The sequence below is a fragment of the Erpetoichthys calabaricus genome, chromosome 4 (assembly GCF_900747795.2).
Source record: "Erpetoichthys calabaricus chromosome 4, fErpCal1.3, whole genome shotgun sequence".
Taxonomy (NCBI): domain Eukaryota; kingdom Metazoa; phylum Chordata; class Cladistia; order Polypteriformes; family Polypteridae; genus Erpetoichthys; species Erpetoichthys calabaricus.
The window spans coordinates 62,674,620-62,697,808 of NC_041397.2; the positions used below are offsets into that span (position 1 = coordinate 62,674,620).

Consider the following 23,189-nt stretch of genomic DNA (forward strand, 5'->3'; position numbering starts at 1 on the left):
ATAAACTATTAAAGAATGTTAAAGAATGTTGCTTTCATATCATTTATAGTCTAGGTCAGTGCTGAATATAATTTTCATTATTTTACACAAAATAAGGCTGACTGGTTTAAAATTACTCTAAATCATTTTAGCCTCCTTCTTATTGGAAAGAACACTTGCAATTTTTGGTCTTAATGTACGTGTTCTATGATTGCTAGAAAAACAGTTTAGAAATAACATCCCTTCAGCCCAAGGAGTTTTGTCTATCTTTAAATAACCTACTTTCTCTTATTTAAACCTAAAGTATTTTTTTTTCTTCATAGTATATTAATAACTTTATAACTTATGTGTATTGTAATTGTGTCATTGTTACATGCATATTCACATACAAGTACAAGCAGACACAGTGGATTCAGAATGTATTTAGAAACCTTCACTTTCTTTAAAATTTGCGGTGTAGAATTAATTTTAAATTGATAAATTGCCCATTTTTGCCTATCAATCTATACTCAATGACCAATTACAACAAAGTCAAAACAAGTTTTCAGAAAAGTTTGCAATTTTATTCATGCAAGTATTCAGGCCCTTTAGTACTTTGCAAGAGACCCTTCAGCAGCATTTACGGCTTTCAATTTTCTTGAGTAAGTTTCTACAAACTTTTCACACCTGGATTTGGGCATTTTATCCCATTCCTGAAGGTGTGGCACTGTGGTGCCCCGGTGTCCACAGTGCAGATCTGCTCTGACTTTGACTGACACCAAGTCATGGGGAAAGCAAAAGAACTGTCAAAGGACCTGTGAGAAAAGGTTGTTGAATTGTATAAATCAAGAAAATTACATAAACAGATATCCAAAGATCTGAAAATGCATGTCAGTAGTGTTCTAACTTAGGGGTTCTGTTAATACCAAGCCACAGTCAGTGAGACTGACTAAGATTGTCTGCAAACAAGAGGTGTTGTTGTTTCAAGATGCAAAATAAGGAGGTACTGGAACAAAAATGGGCTAAATGGTCAAGTTGCAAGAAAAAGGACTTTATTGTGCCAACGCCATAAAACAGCCTGCTTACAATATGCCAAACAACATCTAGACAAGCCTCAAAACTTCTGGAACAAAGTCCTTTGGAGTGATGAGACCAAAATTTACCTTTATGGCCATAACCATAAACACTATGTTTGGAGAGGACGCAGCAAGGCCCATGGCAAAAACTACACCATCCCTACCCTACTGTGAAGCATGGATGTGGATCTCTGAGGTTCTGGGGGTGTGTGAGCTACAGCGGCACAAGTGACTTAATGAAAATTGATGGCAAAATGAATGCAGCATGTTACCTGAAAATATTTGAGGACAACTTGCATTCTTCAGTCTGGAAGCTGTGCAAGGGATGCACTTGGATCTTCTAACATGACAGTGATCCAAAACACAAGGCCAAGTCGACCCTTCAATAGCTACAGCACAAAAAGGTGAAGGTGCTAGAGAGGCCATCACAGTCTCTTGAATTCAATTATCACTGAGCCACTTTGAGGAGACCTCAAACATACAGTTCATGCAAGACACCCAAAAATTTACAGGCCCTGGAGGCTTTTTGCCAGGAAGAAGGGGCACCTCTACCAAATGAGAAAAACAAGGGCCTCACCCACAACTATCACAAAAGACTGCCATCATTGATACTAAAGGGGGCAATACACAGTGTTAAGAGCTAAGGGTAAGCAAATTTTTGAACAAAGACCATCTCATTATTCTCCTTATTACTATGTGTTGTTTAATGGTTGTGCAATTATGTGATGCCTTATAATTTAATTGGATTCCATTAAAAGCAAATGAAATGTGTTTTGCCTGATTAGTCATCTTTTCTTTAAAGTATGGTATACACCTTACAAATTCTATGTCTATATCTATATACATACACACACACTGAATGTATATATACACACTAAATTATATATTATATATATACACACACACACACATTATACACATACATACATAGGTTCGCTCACCAACCCGCGGGCCAGCACTACACAATAACCACTTTGCGGTTCAGCGGCTTGCGTATGGGGATGCGGATGTACAATGTAAACAGATTATTATTTTCTTGGGAATTGTTACATATGCATAATACAGTAATCCCTCGCTATATCGCGCTTCGCCTTTCGCGGCTTCACTCCATCGCGGATTTTATATGTAAGCATATTTGAATATATATCGCGGATTTTTCGCTGCTTCGCGGGTTTCTGCGGACAATGGGTCTTTTAATTTCTGGTACATGCTTCCTCAATTGGTTTGCCCAGTTGATTTCATACAAGGGACGCTATTGGCAGATGGCTGAGAAGCTACCCAGCTTACTTTTCTCTTTCTCTCTCTTGCGCTTTCTCTGATTCTGACGTAGGGGGTGTGAGCAGGGGGGCTGTTCGCACACCTAGACGATACGGACGCTCGTCTAAAAATGCTGAAAGATTATCTTCACGTTACTATCTTTTGTGCAGCTGCTTAGTGAAACGACATGCTGCACAGTGCTTCGCATACTTAAAAGCTCGAAGGGCACGTATTGATTTGTGCTTGAAAAACAAACTCGGTCTCTCTCTCCCTGCTCCTGACGGAGGGGGTGTGAGCTGCCGCCTTCAACAGCTTTGTGCCGCGGTGCTTCGCATACTTAAGCCAAACAGCCCTATTGATTTGTTTGCTTTTTTCTCTATCTCTGTGACATGATCTGCTCCTGACACACTCCTTTGAAGACGAAGATATGTTTGCATTCTTTTAATTGTGAGACGGAACTGTCATCTCTGTCTTGTCATGGAGCACAGTTTAAACTTTTGAAAAAGAGACAAATGTTTGTTTGCAGTGTTTGAATAACGTTCCTGTCTCTCTACAACCTCCTGTGTTTCTGCGCAAATCTGTGACCCAAGCATGACAATATAAAAATAACCATATAAACATATGGTTTTAACTTCGCGGATTTTCTTATTTCGCGGGTGGCTCTGGAACGCAACCCCCGCGATGGAGGAGGGATTACTGTAGAACTATTTTATATTATACCGAGTAATTAACCAAAACTGTCCCTGAATATACTGGTACAAGTGCCAATGGTCCTGTGTTTGCCAAAAGGAAGAAGTGAAAAAAGCCACTGGTCAGGATGGCTAAGGTCTTTAGTAGTGTTTGCTTTTCTACAGCAGTGAGTACTTCTTAGAATATTCTGCATACCAAGAAAATATATAACAAGGTAGTGTTTAGGACATCTCAATCAATTTTGGAGATATTTTTTTCGAATATATTTTAACTAGATGTTAAAACAGCAGCTACCACACTCCTGCTGCTTGCTGCAAGTTTGTCTTCATGGGTTTCACATGCGCTAGTATTCAGAAAATTACATTTAGCTTTTGTATGTCCCTTTTCCAAACAAAGCAACTTGAATACAGTTGAAGATGGAGGAACTTAGAAGAAGATGATAAATTACACTGTGTTCCCTTCTGATGATAATGTTTTTTTAATTCTACAGCTTCTTATGCGTGCAAAGTAAAACCACAATTAAAAAAAGCGAAGCTAATTGTTACTATTTTCCTCTAATAATTGAGAGTCTTGCTCTTAACTACCTGCTTCAAAGTGTGTGGTGAGAATGCAATTGGGTATGAAATAAAATATGTGCCCTGCAAAACACACCATCAATAAAGCCACATTTCACTGAATAGTCACATTCTATTCATACTTCCAAAATCTAGTTTACTGAAAATAAGACTCCCACTAAGTAATAAAAAAAATATACAGTATATTTTTTTCAATTAGCTGCGAAACAGAAAAAATACATCTCACTAAATCCATAAAACTCCTACAAGACAGATTTTTATGCTTACCTTGTGAACTGTGGGAAGACTCTGTGGAAGAAGAGCTGCATTCTGTATAGGTCTGAGGTTCCTCTTTCAGCACACCTTCTTGACTGGATGCTGCTGATTCACCCACACGGGAGACCTGGTGCAGAGTCTCACTAACAAGCTGCCTGGCCTGCTCACTCACTACTGTCGCTTGAAAAGCCATGGGCTTTGGCTTAATTAACACCTATAAAGGTTAGATGGTGCATGCCAAAACATTACATGGAGTCTAATATTGCCTTATTATTCAAAAGCCACTATTCTAGGGAAAACTCGAATCCTGATTAAACAGCTCAAATTGTAATCATTTCCATAACTAAAAAAAAAAAAAAAAAAAAAAAAAAAAAGTCACACAAAGGCTCCAATGACAAGTAACTATGCACTGCATTGTTAATGAATTTGAAGCTTTTCCCATTAAAGAAGTAGTCAGTTAAAACTGATAACCTCCTTCTTATTTTAAGAACATGTGATTTGGAATATTAATTTTTCATTATATGCTTTCAATTAAACTTAACCTCCAATCTTCACAATTGTAGAAATACAGTGTACGCACACCCTTTTGTATTTGGTTCTGCTGTTTTCCTGTTCCCTGTCCATTGTGCTGTCTGTGTCTTGAATACATGCTTGAACTTTAATACATTGTGTAAAATAATCATTCAAACAGATAAGATGAACAAACACAGCACTTCACCATTCCTATTATTCAATTTCTTCTTTAAGAGAGAAAAAAAAGTTAATGTTGGGTTACTCTTTATATCTGATCAAGCTGAACAAGACAATCCCATTAAATTCCTAGAATGTTTGAGGCAAAAAGTTCTGGGGTCACACATGTGAAAAAAGGCTACAGTAACTCTGATGTTTAAAGTTGCATGGGGCAATGCCATTAATAAAATTACTCAAGTCACATCAACTGTATGCTTAAAGCATCATAATTTCATAATAGGTCTATACTTAATCTTTGCTATGTCATTAGAAGCAACATTTTAATCTGTATGACCACTATGTACAGAATAATACAATCTAATCTTGATCAAATATCAAACATGAATTCAATCTACTTATACTGTACCAATGAAACACATTATACAGTCACATGAAAAAGTTTGGGAAGCCCTCTTAATTCTTTGGATTTTTGTTTATCATTGGCTGAGCTTTCAAAATAGCAACTTCCTTTTAATATATGACATGCCTTATGGAAACAGTAGTAGTTCAGCAGTGACATTAAGTTTATTGGATTAACAGAAAATATACAATATGCATCATAACAAAACAAAGATATTACATTAATACTTAGTTGATCTTCCTTTTGCAAATATAACAGCCTCTAGATGCCTCCTATAGCCTTTGATAAGTGTCTGGATGGAGGTATTTTTGACCATTCTTCCATACAAAATCTCTCCAGTTCAGTTCAATTTGATAGCTACCGAGCATGGACAGCCTGCTTCAAATCATCTCATAGATATTTAATGATATTCAAGTCAGGGGACTGTGAAGGCCATTCCAGAACATTGTACTTCTCCCTCTGGATGAATGCCTTTGATTTCGAACTGTGTTTTAGGTCATTGTCGTATTGAAATATCCAACCCCTACGTAATTTCAACTTTGTTACTGATGCTTGAACATTATCCTGAAGAATTTGTTGATATTGGGTTGAATTCATCCAACCCTCGACTTTAACAAGGGCCCCAGTCCCTGAACTAGCCACACAGCATGATGGAACCTCCACCAAATTTGATAGTAGGTAGCAGGTGTTTTTCTTGGAATGTGGTGTTCTTCTTCTGCCATGCAAAGCGCTTTTTGTTATGACCAAATAACTCAATTTTTGTCTCATCAGTCCAAAACACTTTGTTCCAAAATGAATCTGGTTTGTCTAAATGAGCATTTGCATATAACAAGCAACTGTTTGTGGCGTGAGTGCAGAAAGGGCTTCTTTCTCATCACCCTGCCTTACAGATGTTCTTTGTGCAAATTGCTCTGAATTGTAGAACGATGTACAGATACACCGTCTGTAGCAAGATGTTCTTGCAGGTCTTTGGAGGTGATCTGTGGGTTGTCTGTAACCATTCTCACAATCCTGCGCATATGCCGCTCCTGGATTTTTCTTGCCCTACCTGGGTTTAACAGCAACTGTGCATGTGGCCTTCCATTTCCTGATTACATTCCTTACAGTTGAAACTGACAGCTTTTTGTAGCCTTCCCCTAAACCATGATACTGAACAATCTTTGTTTTCAGATCTTTTGAGAGTTGCTTTGAGGATCCCATGTTGTCACTTTTCAGAGGAGAGTCAAAGGGAAGCACAACTTGCAATTGACCACCTTAAATACCTTTTCTCATGATTGGACACACCTGTCTATGAAGCTCAAGGCTTAACGAGCTAATCCAACCAATTTGGTGTTGCAAGTAATCAGTATTGAGCAGTTACATGCATTCAAATCAGCAAAATTACAAAATTACATTTTTGTACAGCCAGTTTTTCACATTAGATTTAACTTCATACAACTAAATACTGCTTCACTAAAAATTTTTGTTCAGAAAACACCCAAGTACTCATATGTTCCTAGGAAATGAAAGACATACCACTGTTATCTTTTCTGTTGAAAGTAGAGTAAATTATTATGCAGGCTGAGAGGGGTTCCCAAACTTTTTCATGTGACTGTATTTCAGACATGATATTGCAGCTTTATATAAGTGGAAATGGGACATTCTACCTCATATACCACCATAATCAATTATCCAGGATGGAAGCATTTTTGCACCAAATACCAGCAGTAGCTAGTATAATAATACAGTTATTGAATAAATATGACATTTACTTTTCCATCCACTGTAAAGGTGCTCTGGGTGTGGAGCGAAGGCATTATACAATTTTTTTTTTGTTTTTGCTCACACAGATTCACTCGTCTTCTGGAGCGACTACCAGCATTCTGTCATTAAACTGGAAATTCCCAATACATTAAATTTGCATGAACCTTTAGAAAACAGAAGTTACAATAACTAATGTTTATCACAGAATCACATTTACATTTCTAAATGCCAAAGTTCTACTTCAATGAATGTAAAATCTCAAATTTACTCATTGCTGCACAGGACAATATCACATGGTCAACCATAAAATACTGTTAACTTTCACTTCATACTGCATCTTTTCCATTATTCAAAAATGTTCTGGCTGCATTTGTGGAAAAAAATTGGCTAGGTTTACATTACTAACTAACAGGACTTCAGTGAAGTAACAAATATTAGGATGGACAATTTATTTAAGTGGGATATTCAAGCTAATCAATACAAGTTTGCCTATTGGACAAACATTGGAGTGGAGGATGCAATTACATATCTTCTCCACAAGGCATAATATCACCTGGACAAAGCTGGCCGCGATGTGAAGATTATGTTTTTTGATTTCTCAGGTGGAGAAGTTTGTGTTTTGGTGCAGACAGAACTGTTTGCATCTTAACATCATCAAAACCAGGTAACTGGTTATTGACTTTTGTCACACCAAAGAGCCCCTGTATCCAAACACAATTCAAGGAGTAGATGTAGAGGTGGTCCACTCCTACAAGTTCTTGGCAGTCCACATTAAAGACAGGTCTCAGAACACAGAGGAACTATATAAGAAATGGCAGAGCAGGCCCACTGAATCAACAAGCGAAATAAAAGGGCAGGCTCAGTTATAGGATGCACTCTGGGCCCCCTGGAGGTTTAAGTGAAGGAGAGAATTAAAACAAAACTGAGTGCCATTATGAACAAAGCTGCACATCCTCTCTCTGACACACTAACTGTAAGAGCCATTTGTTGGTTAGTTACGCTATGTTAAATTAATAGAAGTATTTTCTTAGTTATGTTAAAATGTTTGCATATGTATTAGTAGATAGTCAGTGGGAGATTCTATTACAACTCTTACAAGCTAAATTGTAAATGGCGTATTCTAATTATTTCATGTCATTCTGACTACACACTAGTTCAGTTTATGATTTGCCTTCCGGTTGGTAATACATGGAGGGCAAACAGTTTCAAACCGTACTGAATGTATTGAATGAATCATACATACATAGCCTGCGGTGGGTTGGCACCCTGCCCAGGATTGTTTCCTGCCTTGTGCCCTGTGTTGGCTGGGATTGGCTCCAGCTGACCCCCGTGACCCTGTGTTCGGATTCAGCGGGTTGGCCAATGGATGGATGGATACATACATAGCGTACTGAATGTACTGAAGTGAAGCCTATGTTAGTTCACTATAGAGAAGTAAAACAATTTTTAAGTATAGAAAGTAACTGAAGATTAAAATGAGAAAGTTTAGATTGTAATGAAACAGAGAAGAAGCCTGAAAAATTTCTTGTGTTATGCATTTTACTCATGCTGGAACCTAGCTTGCCAATTCAGCAGCTGTTCAATTTTGGGAACCAAGAAAGGACGCAAATACACTAACCATGAGTACTTTCAGCTAATGAATTATTCAGTAGAAGTGTGTCAAGATACACTACTGGGGCTTGTTTATACCAACAGCAATACGTCTGCATAACGCCTCGCTATGACTATGACAGACAAGTCAGAAGTTTTCTATATTTTAATTTTCTTGCTTTATAGTCATTCTAATGTGAGTTTAGAACAATTTGTGTGTGTATATTTATTTACTTAGTTATCTACTTGTATTTATGTGTTTATTTATTTAAAGAGCCAAAATTCCCCATTTTCAAATAAAGTTCTACGTACTCTTAAGATTAATTTGTGCTTATTAAAGTAATATAAGTAAAAGATGGAATTCAAACTCAATGCATGTGGTATGCCATTTTCTTTTATACAAAAAAAATGAAAGTAAAAATAATGTTGTAGTAGAAAATGCAGACATAAAAAAATAAAACTGTGACTCAGAAAGGATTAAAAATTATAATATCTACTTGGTTATAAAGACTGAACTCAATTTACCAGCTTATGTGAAAACTGAGGACATTTTTTTGTTTAAAAGTAAATGCCGTTCAAAGAATAACAAATACTTACTTGTGTCTTCCCTTGCTGTCCATATACAATTTTAGTCGGTATAATTTTTGTAGCTGGCTGTACACCTGACCCCATTCCCTTTGGCTGAGTGACGATCATTTTAGTAATGGGTCTTGTTGCAGTAATGATAGCTGGTTTGGCTCCTGTTGGGACTGCCTGAAGGGTCTTTTCACCCTGTTTGAAAATTAATATTTCATCACTCAGCAGTGCAATTAGAATAATGCACATTAAGCACAGGTTCTGTTTTCTGAAACATTTAACATTAATGGATTTTTTAAAAAATTAACAGTACATAATCAATCCTAAGTAACTTCAACTAAAGAAAACAAATAACTAGCATGCTTCCTGCTTCATATTCAGGAAATATCACCTGTTTTCTACAACATTGTGATCAAACTGAAAATGTCTTCTGCTAATAAAAAAGTTATACATGTGGTTAGCTGCTTAGTAATTAAGTTGCTGGTAGTTTTATTTTGCTTCTTAAACAGTGGTTCTCTGGCTTGGAACCTGTATATCGATACTTTCAATAATTCTGCTGGTTAACTAATCTTAAACTGATGGTATCTGGCTACTTTTTAAATGGTACACTTTTATCATATTTTAAATACAGGCTCTGAAAGAGTTAACTGATGGTGATTTTTTTCTCCACTTGAAGCTACTAATAGATGTTAAAAAATAAAGTGTAAATGCTTGATTATCCATAAATCCTTTCATGTAAAGAATATTTTTCATGTCTCAAAGCAACTCTAATGAATAGTATTGTATTTGAACATTGTCTAGTCAAACTTTATTCACTTATAAACTGCCAAAACTAAACACTCTGTATCTGATGTATTTTTGCTGCTTGCTAGTTGAGTAAAAAAAAAAAACACTTGGATATATTAGGGCAACAACTTGGAAGAAATGCAGTGCTGTGAAAAAGTATTTGCCCCTTTCCTGATTTCTTATTTTTTTTGCATGTTTGTCACAATTAAATGTTTCAGATCAACAAACAAATTTAAATATTAGACAAAGATAACCCAAGTAAACACAAAATACAGTTTAAGGTATGACTTTATTTATTAAGTAAAAAAAACTATCCAAACCTACATTGCCCTATGTGAAAATGTAATTGCCCTCTAAACCTAATAACTGCTTGTGCTACCCTTAGTAGCAACAACTGCAATCAAGTGTTTGCGACAACTGGCAATGAGTCTTTCACATCGCTGTGGAGGAATTTTGGTCCACTCTTCTTTGCAGAATTGTTTAAATTCAGCCACATTGGTGGATTTCCAAGAATGAACCACTTTTTTTAAGGTCATGCCACAGCATCTTAATTGGAATCAAGTTCGGACTTTGATTAGGCCACTCCAAAACCTTCATTTTGTTTTTTAAGCTATTCAGAGGTGGACATGCTGGTGTGCTTTGGATCATTGCCCTGCTGCAGAACCCAAATGCGCTTCAGCCTGAGGTCACGAACTGATGGCCGGACATTCTCCTTCAGTATTTTATGGTAGAGAGCAGAATTCATGGTTCCATCAATCACAGCAAGTCCTCCAGGTCCTGAAGCAGCCCCGGACCATCACACTACCACCACCACGTTTGACTGTTGGTATGATGTTCTTTTTCTATAATGCTGTGTTACTTTTATGCCAGATGTAACGGGGACACACATTTCCAAAAAGTTCAACTTTTGTTTCGTCAGTCCACAGAATATTTTCCCAAAAGTCTTGGGGATCATCAAGATGTTTTATGGCAAAAGTGAGACAAGCCTTTATGTTCTTTTTGGTCAGCAGTGGTATTATGGTTGACTCATGAACATGAACCTTAACTGAGGCAAGTGAGGCCTTTAGTTCTTTAAATGTTGTTCTGGGTGCTTTTGTGACCTCTTGGATGAGTCGTCGCTGTACTCTTGGGGTAATTTTTGTAAGCCAGCCACTCCTGAGAAGTTTCACAAACAAGAAGGTTCACCACTGTTCCATGTTTTCTCCATTTGTGGATAATGGCCCTCACCGTGGTTTGCTGGAGTCCCAAAGCTTTAGAAATGGCTTTGTAACCTTTTCCAGACTGATAAATGACAATTACTTTGTTTCTCATCTTTTCCTGTATTTGTACAGATCACGGCATGGTGTCTTCCTTTTTTGGATCTTTTGGCCTATTTCACTTTGTCTGACAGGTTCTATTTAAGTGATTTCTTGATTCAAAAGGTCTGGCAGTAATCAGGCCTGGGTGTGGCTAGTGAAATTGAATTCAGCTTTCCAAAAAATGTGATTAACCACAGTTACTTCATGATTTAACAAGGAGGCAAATTACTTTTTCACATAGGGATACACATTCACGTTTGGATAGTTTTTTTCCTTAATAAATAAAATCATCCCTTAAAAACTGCATTTTGTGTTTACTTGGGTTATCTTTGTCTAATATTTAAATTTGTTTGATGATCTCAAACATTTAAATTGTGACAAACATTCCAAAAAAAAAAAAAAAAGAAAAGCAATCAGGAATGGGGCTAATACTTTTTCACAGCACTGTATGTCCTAATGAATAACAGCCAAAAAAGTACTTTGCCACAGGGAAGCATTTTAACCTGCCATTATAAGTTCAGTAGCATGCAAAGACAAGCAAAGGTTTCCCTCTACAGGACAACCTTACTAATGACATTATGAAAAGGAGCACTCTCTCCTTTTCATAAATTCCAATACAACTATGCAACATTCTATTCTTAAAAAAAAAAAAACTATATGGCAATGCCCAGTTCTTTCATTTTTTTAAAAAACATATTTGCTAACCATCAGCCTGAAAATAATTTGAAAATATTTACAGAATTAAAAATAAATTATATCTGTCTTTAACACACAATTTCTACTAAACCACAAATAATTTGTAGCACTTGAGATGCACATATTTTTCAGTTTAAACTGCATTAGTTTTAATTTTTCTTGTTTGGAAAAAGAAAAATATATATCTTGTAACACAAACCAGGCACAAAGATTAAAATCATTCTGGACAGAGTGCCAACAAATTGCTTTAGGACAAACAGTAATAAGTAAAATGTTTCAAATTATTTTAAATCAGTAACTATCTGTATGGTGAAACAAAGCTACAGCATGGTTACATGGGGGTACAAGCCAGAGAAATAATAATTCCAGATATACATACTCCAGATATTCCCTTCTACTGAGCTGGAAGAGACTAATAAAGCAATAAAAGACAACAAAAACAATAAATCTATTTTGTGTGTTTTAGTAAAACTGATCTAATCAGTATTTGTTTTTGATATTGTAGATCTTAATAGCAAAAATAAAACAAAATATAAAACATGAACACATAAAGAGATTCAAAAAGTTTTTGAACAATAGGTAATTGAATGAAAAAGAAATGATATATCTTTGGGGGGTAAACACTTAGGTCATCCATTAAATCAGGCATTGCTTTGTTTTTGTTACCTGTAGCTGAAGACCCATTTAGCTTACCCCAGCATTCAGCAATGTTGTAACCACGTTTTTGCCAGGCAGACCTTGTATAGTTGTTCCTTTGCCAGTTGTTTTTTGCACCACTATAACATTAGGCTTGGAGGTCATAGGGATTGTGGTTATCTTTGTAGTTGTGCCTTAAATAAAGCAGATTTGCTTTTATCAGAAATAGGTATTGTACAGATAACTAGTTTATTATTTAATGAAAGTTTTAAAAAGCAATCGAATATGCATCTTATTTAGGCAAAATCAAAAACACAGAGTGAGATGCACGAACGTACACAGAGACATTAGTGTTTTTGCAAGGAATACACATAGAAGATAAGTCCAAGCCAAAAATCTTTTAAATAAAGAGTAGGTTTAACTCATACAAAATTCACAAGTTGTCTCAAAACTGCACTTGCCGCAGAAAGCTTCCATTGTATTGCCTGCATTATTTTTGTAAGATCTATTTACAATTTTCATGATCAGCCACAACCAAGACAGGATCCAAGAGAATCCAGCAAACTGGATGAGGTAACTGCTGACTTTCCATATAACGTCCTTTCCAGCCTACCAAGCCTCAACTTATCCTAAATGTACATAAATAACAACGAAGCCATAAATCATGGTCCAAAAATAGTTCTGTTTGTAAATGAATACCATCTTAATGAATACTTTTTACTAGATTCTACAATTCTTATAACGTGAAAAATTAAAATATCTTCATGAATAAAAACTCAAAATTAAGTGCTTTATTACAGAAAAATATTTGTTTGATAAGTTCACAATATTGCTTACCCCCAAAGAGATTAGTTTTTTAAAACATAATCAGGAGGACTGTTTGTTTATATTTAACTACAAGATATACACTTTAATCTAAAATAAAATTACAGATGCATTTATAGTCTTGAGGAAAAGCAACTATTGACATTAACTGAATATGAAATACATGAGAGTTCTGAAAAATACACCACACGTATTTCCACTGTGACTAGATTAGGTGTAACAAAGCAGAAACGCTTAATTTACTTTCCAACCTACATCCAACTTGACCATACTCAATGGTCCAATATGTGCACTCTTGCTGCACATGTCCCAGCATGGCACAAAACTTTTCTTCAGAATGAACAGGCCAGTGATTCAGTAGAATGTTTATACCATCATCCGAGTTACATTAAATGCTACTACATCAGACTGGATTAGTGCTACTTCAGTAAAAGAAGTTGGATTCAGAGTACAAGGATTTACGCTATCCATATATGTTAGGGATGCTAGAAGAGCTTACTTTTCCAGTCTCATTCAGATTCACAAGCGTAACCCCAAAGTTCTATTTGATACTATTCACAATATTATTTCCCCAGTTCGATCTATTATTCAGGTATTTTCCGACAGTGACTGCAATAACTTTCTTAAGTACTTTATTGTTAAGGTTTATGTTGTAGCGGGTGCCACATGTGCTATTGTCCTGTTGGCAGTTTGCAGCTCCTTAGGGTGCACTTCAAGAAAAGGGGTTATTGATAATATACCTTTAAGGGGGTGGTCACAACACGAACAGGATGACTGGTGCAGAAGACTTTTAACAGGAAAAGAACGGGAGAGAGAGAGAGAGAGATATTGTGCAGTGAAGGAAGGGGAAGCAACGAGGTAGCGCCAAGAATACACCTGCTGGAAGAAGTTTTTTTTTTCTCACTCAGCGATGCAAGAGAGACACGTCTCTGAACAATAACTTTATTTGTTTCACCAGGGCAATCGACTCTTTAGACCACTAGGACAGAACTTTTTTGATATTGGCTCGGCAGCCGGCATATTCCGTGAGGCTTCCACTTTAAAACTTGCTCAAGAACTGAAGGGACAGTAAACCAATTTGGGAAACCCGTTTCTCTTAGGGGAGAATATCTCACCCCTTAATCTGTGAAAGGTTGTTTTGATTCTATGTTAGGTAGTCGGTAGAAAAGACGGTTGAACAGTAACATTGTGCCTTCTTAGAGGAGCAATGGTTTTTTGATTCTTTTCAATCTGGTTTTCGGAGGCGACATTCTACAGAAACAGCTCTTCTTAAAGATTTCAATGATATTTTAATTGCTGCTGATGTGCTTGTACTGTTAGACCTTACTGCAGCTTTTGATACAGTGCACCATCGGATCTTAATTAATAGATTAGAGCTGTTAGGTGTCTCTGGCTCTGCTTTGGACTGGTTCTCCTCTTATTTATCGAATAGGAGTTTTTCAGTCAGCATGGCTGGCTTTTCATCCAACTCTGCTCCTTTGACATGTGGAGTGCCACTGGGCCCGGTTCTTGGACCTGTACTTTTTTTCATTATATATTCTTCCCTTATCACAGATTCTGAAATCTTTTAAGGATATCTCGTATCATCTCTATGCAGCATTATTTATATTATTGATTATATATTATATTATTACAGCAGTATTGATATACAGCATTATTTCTCTTTTAAACCCAGTCAAATTAATACTTTGGTTGATTGCCTGTGTCAGGTTAATGACTGGCTCAGTAGTAATTACCTGCAGATGAATTCAGGAAAGACTGAGGTATTAATTGTTGCTCCTCCTGATTTCCATTCTGAGATTATCTTAAAATTATCTTCTGTCTCTCCTGCTATTAAGTTGAGTTTACATAACCTTGGGGTTATCTTTGACCAGTCCCTGATGCTAGATTCATATGCAAGATCAGTCAGCCGTTCATGTTTCTTTCATTTAAGAAATCTTTCTAAATTAAGTACTGCTGTTTCAAAGTCAGAATTGGAGATGCTTGTTCATTCTTTTGCTTCCTCATGACTGGATTACTGTAATGCTCTTTACACGGGTCTGAGCAAGTCCTTTCTCTCACGCCTTTACTTAGTCCAAAATGCAGCCGCTAGGCTTTTAACTCATGCTAGCCGGAGTGATCATATCACTCCCATTCTGTACACACTGCATTGGCTCCCAGTGTGTCAAAGAATTCATTTTAAAATTTTGGTACCTTGCATGGACAAGCTCCTGAGTACCTTACTTGCTTGCTCCAACATTATACAGCTTGTCAGGCTCTTAGATAGGGGCAACACAGCCTTTTAGTTGTCCCACGTACTCAGCTAAAAACCTATGGGGATTGTGCTTTTCAGTCCGTGGCACCAAGACTACGGAATAACCTGCTTTATGGTTTGTGTGCAGCTGAGTCTGTTGATTCTTTTAAAAAACAAATGAAAACATTTCTTTTTAAACAGGCTTTTAATCAGTGCTGAGTAGTTTCTTTGTTTATTATCTTATTGGTAATGTTTATGTTTTGTTCATTTGTTATGCTTTGTATTGTTTTGCTGTTCAGTGCTCTGTGACCCTTGTCTGTGAAGGGCACTATATAAATGAACTACTACTACTATTTTAAACACATAATCTGGATTAGAATTTGAAATATGAACACAGCTACTTTATTCTTCCTGGCATTTGTCTACTTAATGTTCTACTATTTTTTTGTATTTAAATGCAATAAGAATGTGTTACAAAAGGATTTTTTTTATCAGAGTCTTAGGCTACTAATGTTTGTTCTAGGACTCTCTTTTCCTTTAGTCCTGCACACAAAAAATACAATTGAAATGAGGTTTTGCCCCAAACATAGAAAATATTAATGTTCATACTGAGATTTACTTAGCAAGTGAACATAACAGATATAAGGAAGAGTTAGCATCAGTATCTCAAGATACAAGACATTCACTAAACAGTGCCGACTTAATTTAGCACTACAGGGAAATCATTAATAAAATACTTGGTGGTGAAAATAAAATACATGAATCGTGGTTAACTGTAAATTTACTTAAGGCTATGGAGTTAGTCTTAAATTATTATTATTAATATAAAGAAATGTTTCACATATGTGAAGAATTATTGTTTTTGAAGTAATCTTTAATTATTAATATGATTTACTGCCTTGAATAAAATATATAAGGAGTTAAAGGCTGTGTGTTGCCAGATACCACAATCCAAATTAATAATCAGACTTACCTGACACAATGTTACTACTGATGATTTTGCCCCCAAGTGTGGCAAGGGATTTTGGCACCACTGTGATGATGCTCCCACTGGTAGTTTTAACATAGGTAGCTCCTCCAGGAGAAGTTGCCATTCGAGCTCCAATAGTGGGGCTCATTGTTGGTCGCGAGTATGTAGCCTGTGTACCTGTTGTAGTATAGCATAATAAAAAAGTGAGAAAGGCAAAATTAACAAAAGAATATACAGTACTGTGCAAAAGTTTTAGGCAGGTGTGAAAAATGCTGTAAACAAAGATTGCTTTCAAAAATGGAAGTGTTAATCATTTTTTTTCATCAATAAAAAAATGCAGTGAATGAACAAAAGAGAAATCTAAATCAAATCAATATTTGGTGTGACCACCCTTTGCCTTCAAAACAGCATCAATTCCTCTAGGTATACTTGCACACAGTTTTTAAAGGAACTCGGCTGGTAGGTTGTTCCAAACATCTTGGAGAACTAATCACAGATCTTCTGTGGATGTAGGCTTCCTCACATCCTTCTGTCTCTTCATGTAATCCCAGACACACTCGATGATGTTGAGATCAGGGCTCTGTGGGGGCCATACCATCACTTCCAGGACTTCTTGTTCTTCTTTACGCTGAAGATAGTTCTTAATGACTTTGGCTGTATGTTTGGGGTCGTTGTCCTGCTGCAGAATAAATTTGGGGCCAATCATACGCCTCCCTGATGGTACTGCATGATGGATAAGTATCTGCCTGTATTTCTCAGCATTGAGAACACCATTAATCCTGACCAAATCTCCAACTCCATTTGCAGAAATTCAGCCCCAAACGTTCAAGGAACCTCCGCCATGCTTCACTGTTGCCTGCAGACACCCATTACTGTACCGCTCTCCAGCCCTTCGATGAACAAACTGCCTTCTGCTACAGCCAAATATTTCAAATTTTGACTCATCAGTCCAGAGCACCTGCTGCCATTTTTCTGCACCCCAGTTCCTATGTTTCGTGCATACTTGAGTTGCTTGGCCTTGTTTCCATGTCGGAGGTATGGCTTTTTGGCTGCAACTCTTCCATGATGACCACTTCTGGCCAGACTTCTCCAGACAGTAGATGGGTGTACCTGGGTCCCACTGGTTTCTGCCAGTTCTGAGCTGATGGCACTGCTGGACATCTTCTGATTTCAAAGGGTAATAAGCTTGATGTGTCTTTCATCTGCTGCACTAAGTTTCCTTGGCGAACCACTGCGTCTACGATCCTCAACGTTGCCCGTTTCTTTGTGCTTCTTCAAAAGAGCTTGAACAGCACATCTTGAAGCCCCAGTCTGCTTTGAAATCTTTGTCTGGGAGAGACCTTGCTGATGCAGTATAACTACCTTGTGTCTTGTTGCTGTGCTCAATCTTGCCATGACATGAAACTGTCTTCCACAACCTCACCTTGGTAGCAGAGTTTGGCTGTTCCACACCCAGTTTTAAGCCTCCTACAAAGCTGTTTCTGTTTCAGTTAATGACTGTGTTTCAACCTACGTGTGACATTGATGATCATTAGCACCTGTTTGGTATAATTGGTTGATCATATACCTGACTCTAATCCTACAAAATCCCTGACTTTGTGCAAGTGTACCTATAAGAATTGATGCTGGTTTGAAGGCAAAAGGTAGTAACACCAAATATTGATTTGATTTAGATTTTTCTTTTGTTCGCTCACATTGCATTTTGTAAATTGATAACAATAAACAATCATTATTTATATTTCTGAAAGCATTCTTTGTTTACAGCATTTTTTCACACCTGCCTAAAACTTTTGCACAGTACTGTATATTACAGAGAAAATATGAAATTAAGGGAAAGCCCACTGTAACAGAATGGGACACACTTGTGGCCACATCACACCCAGAATAAGGACAATGAATATGCAAACAAAAGGAAGAATTTTTTTTTTTTTAAATCCAATGATTATACTTCCTGTCAGCAGGTTTAAGTACCACAATGGCTTACTGTCAGATATAGAATCATCTAAAAATATATTAACTTAGAAATTTACTTTTTATATCCCTGTGACCTAAAGTTAGACTATGGCCACTGTCCCTCTTGCAAGTCATAAAAAGTGCATGAAGACTAGTGCCAATATGGCCAAGGGGAAGCATGGAGATAAAGAACAGCAGACATCCAAGGATAGAGCCTTCAGGAACTACTTTTGTGACAGGCGCCAAGTTAGACCTGCCGTTACCATGGCTATCAAACTACTGTCTGTCAGTCAGATAGGACATAAACCACTGGAGGACAGTGACAGAGATATCCAGAATGTTCTCCATTTTGGATTGTACAATAGCATGTTCGACAGTATCAATTGCTGCTCCAAAATCTAACAAAATTAATATGATGGTTTGCTCAGCATCTGTTGCCATAAGCAATAACTTGGTTACTTGAAGCAGAGCAGTTTTACTATTTTCTGAAACCAAACTGAAAAGGTTCCATCAGTTTATTACAAGTTAAATAACTGTTCGGTTGGAAGGCCACAATACACTCCAGAACTTTAGAAGAAAAAGGTGACAGACAGACCAGACTTTTTTTTTTTTTTTTTTTTTAACATTGGGGTTAAAGAAGACATTTTCAAAGTAAATGGTACAGTGCCAATAAATGTATTTATTATTTTTAGAACAGTTTGAATTATGTCATGGAAACATGATTTGGTAAGTGTGTTGAGGATAGGGTCAAGTATAAAAGTAGAAAGCTTTATCTTACTGAGCAGGTCATTAATAAACTGGGAAGAAAATGGTAAAATATGGAAAAAGAGCTGGATGAAGAGGGAACACAGGGAAAACTACAAAGGGATGATGAACTTTTATTTAAGTTTTTAATTTTATCACGGAAAAAGTGAAGGAATTTTTCATAGGACCAGATGCAGGATAAAGTAGTCTGTTAACCACAGAGAACAAAACCCTCGGGTTATTGTGGCACTCTCTATCATTAGCCATAGAATGGATTATTGGCTTCAGTTAGTGCATCTCTGTAATCTCTTTAATGGTCAGAGAAAGCCTGGGCCTACTACAATGAGGCCAGTCTTATGTGACACTCTCTCAAAGTATTGTCCAACTGCTTTCATAAATTGTAGTGCTGAATTATACCATGGAGCTGAACAGTTAAAGTAAACACCTCCCATGCTTTAAAGGGAATGTTTGATATTGTGCTGACTGGAGGGCTGGGGTATAGTGATTGACAAGATTGATTCATAGAATAGACAGATAAAACTTTATTTGCCCCGGGGGCAATTTTGATTGTTAAAGTTGATTGAATAATGCAAGAAATAAAACGATCAGAAACTGATCCATCAAGGATAGATTTTAAGGTACTTCTTTATGATCAGAGAGGTCCAAATCAATGCTGTAAGTGTTGAAAAACAGATGAGCCAGATGGGCAAACCAGGTCTAACATGTGACCACCAGAGTGGGTACGAAAATCAAAACGCTGCACCAAGCCAAAACAGTCCAGCAGAGATAAGAATTAATTTCTCAGCTTATATTTAGGAATGTCAATGTGGATATTAAAGTAATCTATTAAGAATGACTGTCTGGAAAAAAGATATTCACTGAGTTAGCAGTTCAGTCAGATCAGGTAATAAATATACACTGCATTTTGGAGGATGATACAGAACAATAAGTAGGTTAAGACCAGATTTTGTTTTTTTAAATTTAGAGCCAACCACTCACAGGACAATGGACATTCAGTTGGTAGTCTTTTGGTGTTTATGATGATCCAAAGTCTGTTGCACTGTGGAGTGTCCAGTTTGGTGGCAAGGGAGATAAAGGAGAGACAGTGATGGAAATTCTGGGGTCTGAAGAAGACCGCATAAGGATTACAACTTGGAATAATGAGAGTATACCGGGAAAAACGGGTGAAGTGATGAAGGTACTGAAATGAAGCAGAGAATGTTTTGGCTACATGCACAAAACAAAATGTAAAGGTAAAGTTTCAAGAATGTTTTAATAAGCATATATTTTTTTAGAAGAGGAGCAATTATGGAAATGCTTGGCTTGTTTTGCTGGAGTCACAAACATGGGTAAAAAAACTGGTGGAGATGAACAGGGTAAATGAGTATGGTGTAGTTTGTACGATGATTGTTGGTAAATGACTCATGAATGTAGTCCCTCAGAACATATCCTACAGGTTGGCAGAGATGACAAAGGGGAGAAAGACGATTTTTGGGACCCGTTGATAGAGATGACATCTGCAGTGCCTTAGAGAAAGGTGATTTTAATGTGGGGCCACTTAAATGGATATGATGTAGCCAGTGCTGGCGATTATGGAGGAGTCCATTGGGGCTTTGGCTACCTTACCAGGAATGCTGAGAGTTAAAGAGAGGCAGCTAATAAACAGTTTAGTCTGAGATATGTGTAACTACTACTAGCAGTTAGTGCACTGCAGTTGGATTAATAAATGCACTGTTTTACCGTTAAGGCACATCTTTAACAGCCTTTGAACATATTTTCTAAGAGCTCTTTTGGACTGTACACCCAAACGTTTGTGTGTTAATGAGTCCACACAGCAATGAAAAAGACAAACAGGAATTTTTTAGAAAAACTGCTAATAGTAGGAAGTCTATACTATCAATTACTGAAGTTTTCTTTCAATAACGAGGTTTAAAGGCTTTACTTATTCATAAGAACTTGTGGAAAGAGTGTGTAGAATAACTGGCAAGTGGACTGTGATTGGTCAACTTGTCTTTTTAACAATATATAAACAATAAATTTGAAATGTACCATAGTAATACTAGTCTAGCATTAAAGACAAAATAAGTAAACTATCATTATACCTTAAAACAAACATTTGCGCAATTAGTTTTTACTATCACTCATGTTCAGTGAAGTCAAATTAGATAAATTAATTAAAACAACATATTAAAAAAGAATATTACCGCTATCTACAACTAAGATAATAAAAAAGTAGAAGCAAACTAAATAAATAAAAAAACACACACACAGTCAAAAACAAATTCAAACATACCTGTAGGAGTTGAAACAAGCTTAGTTGTCATGATAGCACCATTGCTACTAACGACCATAATCGGAGAATTACTGCTACTGGGCAATGTAGCAGTTACAGGCTTAGGAAGAATTTTACTGGGTTGTACTTGTTGAGTGATTATTTTAACACCTGGAAGGATTTTAAAAAATTGAGCAGAAATATTACACTGACAAGACAGTTCAAAATTAAAATGGGTACAAAGGTAGATTTTCATAAATTTAAAAGCCTATACAAAATTGTACGATCTGGATCTACTGTATATCCCCCACTAAGTAATATCAGCCATATAATACTACGAAGTTATTAAAAATATCTGCTTATAATACAAGATACTGCTTGTAAAACAAATGGCAAAAGAAACAACAGCACACAATAATCAGGAGAATATTTATTAATATGTAATAATATGTTCTAATTATGTGATGAAGAAAATGAAACTGAAAATAAATTAAGTTTATCTCTTCTCTCACTGGAACCTCTTAACAGTAAATTGTTTAGACAATGAGGTAAAAGCACCTCTCCTCCACACATACCAAGTACAGTAACAGGAAATGACAAATGTACTAGCAAATAAAAAAGCAACAGCAAAGCAATTTTTTATGACATTCATCATTTCCTACAAAAGAAAGCGAACACTATACAGAAGCACCTAAAAATGTTAAACTTTTGCAATATTTTTTTGTTTTTTTACAAAAGGAGTGAGACTAATCATTTCTACTTATTTACTGTAGTACCATATTTATATTATATTACTACTGCATCTTTGTTATACAATCTGCCTTCATTGCCCATACCTTGTTATAATTAATATTTAAATACATAACTGTCTGCAATTACCTGGCAAATTAGATAGAAGTAAAGGTTTCATTACTTACTCTATTTGTATCCTATTTTAGCAGTTACTGTATGTGCCCTTGTATCTGTGTTGAGTGTTTCATTTTTCACATTTGTTTTCTAATGATTCTAGTTGTAGTCTTTTTCATATCTGATGTCCTATTTATTATTTCTGTTCAATACTGACTTAATAATAACAAATTACAGTGGTGTGAAAAACTATTTGCCCCCTTCCTGATTTCTTATTCTTATGCATGTTTGTCACACAAAATGTTTCTGATCATCAAACACATTTAACCATTAGTCAAATATAACACAAGTAAACACAAAATGCAGTTTTTAAATGATGGTTTTTATTATTTAGGGAGAAAAAAAATCCAAACCTACATGGCCCTGTGTGAAAAAGTAATTGCCCCCTTGTTAAAAAATAACCTAACTGTGGTGTATCACGCCTGAGTTCAATTTCCGTAGCCACCCCCAGGCCTGATTACTGCCACACCTGTTTCAATCAAAAAATCACTTAAATAGGAGCTGCCTGACACAGAGAAGTAGACCAAAAGCACCTCAAAAGCTAGACATCATGCCAAGATCCAAAGAAATTCAGGAACAAATGAGAACAGAAGTAATTGAGATCTATCAGTCTGGTAAAGGTTATAAAGCCATTTCTAAAGCTTTGGGACTCCAGCGAACCACAGTGAGAGCCATTATCCACAAATGGCAAAAACATGGAACAGTGGTGAACCTTCCCAGGAGTGGCCGGCCGACCAAAATTTCCCCAAGAGCGCAGAGACGACTCATCCGAGAGGTCACAAAAGACCCCAGGACAACGTCTAAAGAACTGCAGGCCTCACTTGCCTCAATTAAGGTCAGTGTTCACGACTCCACCATAAGAAAGAGACTGGGCAAAAACGGCCTGCATGGCAGATTTCCAAGACGCAAACCACTGTTAAGCAAAAAGAACATTAGGGCTCGTCTCAATTTTGCTAAGAAACATCTCAATGATTGCCAAGACTTTTGGGAAAATACCTTGTGGACTGATGAGTCAAAAGTTGAACTTTTTGGAAGGCAAATGTCCCGTTACATCTGGCGT

General features: G+C 36.6%; 1 protein-coding gene across 2 annotated transcripts in view; it reads right to left on the minus strand.

Moving 5' to 3' along the window:
• Positions 1–23,189, minus strand: part of emsy (EMSY transcriptional repressor, BRCA2 interacting) — a 94,410-nt gene that overhangs the window by 32,407 nt on the left and 38,814 nt on the right. For both annotated transcript variants that reach the window (XM_028799532.2, XM_028799531.2), the window contains exons 10-14: positions 21,245–21,394; positions 16,258–16,431; positions 12,284–12,420; positions 8,832–9,005; positions 3,824–4,025 (exon numbers count right to left, since the gene is read on the minus strand). In XM_028799532.2, coding sequence (XP_028655365.1) covers positions 3,824–4,025; positions 8,832–9,005; positions 12,284–12,420; positions 16,258–16,431; positions 21,245–21,394 — 837 coding nt within the window. The remainder of the gene's footprint in view (positions 1–3,823; positions 4,026–8,831; positions 9,006–12,283; positions 12,421–16,257; positions 16,432–21,244; positions 21,395–23,189) is intronic.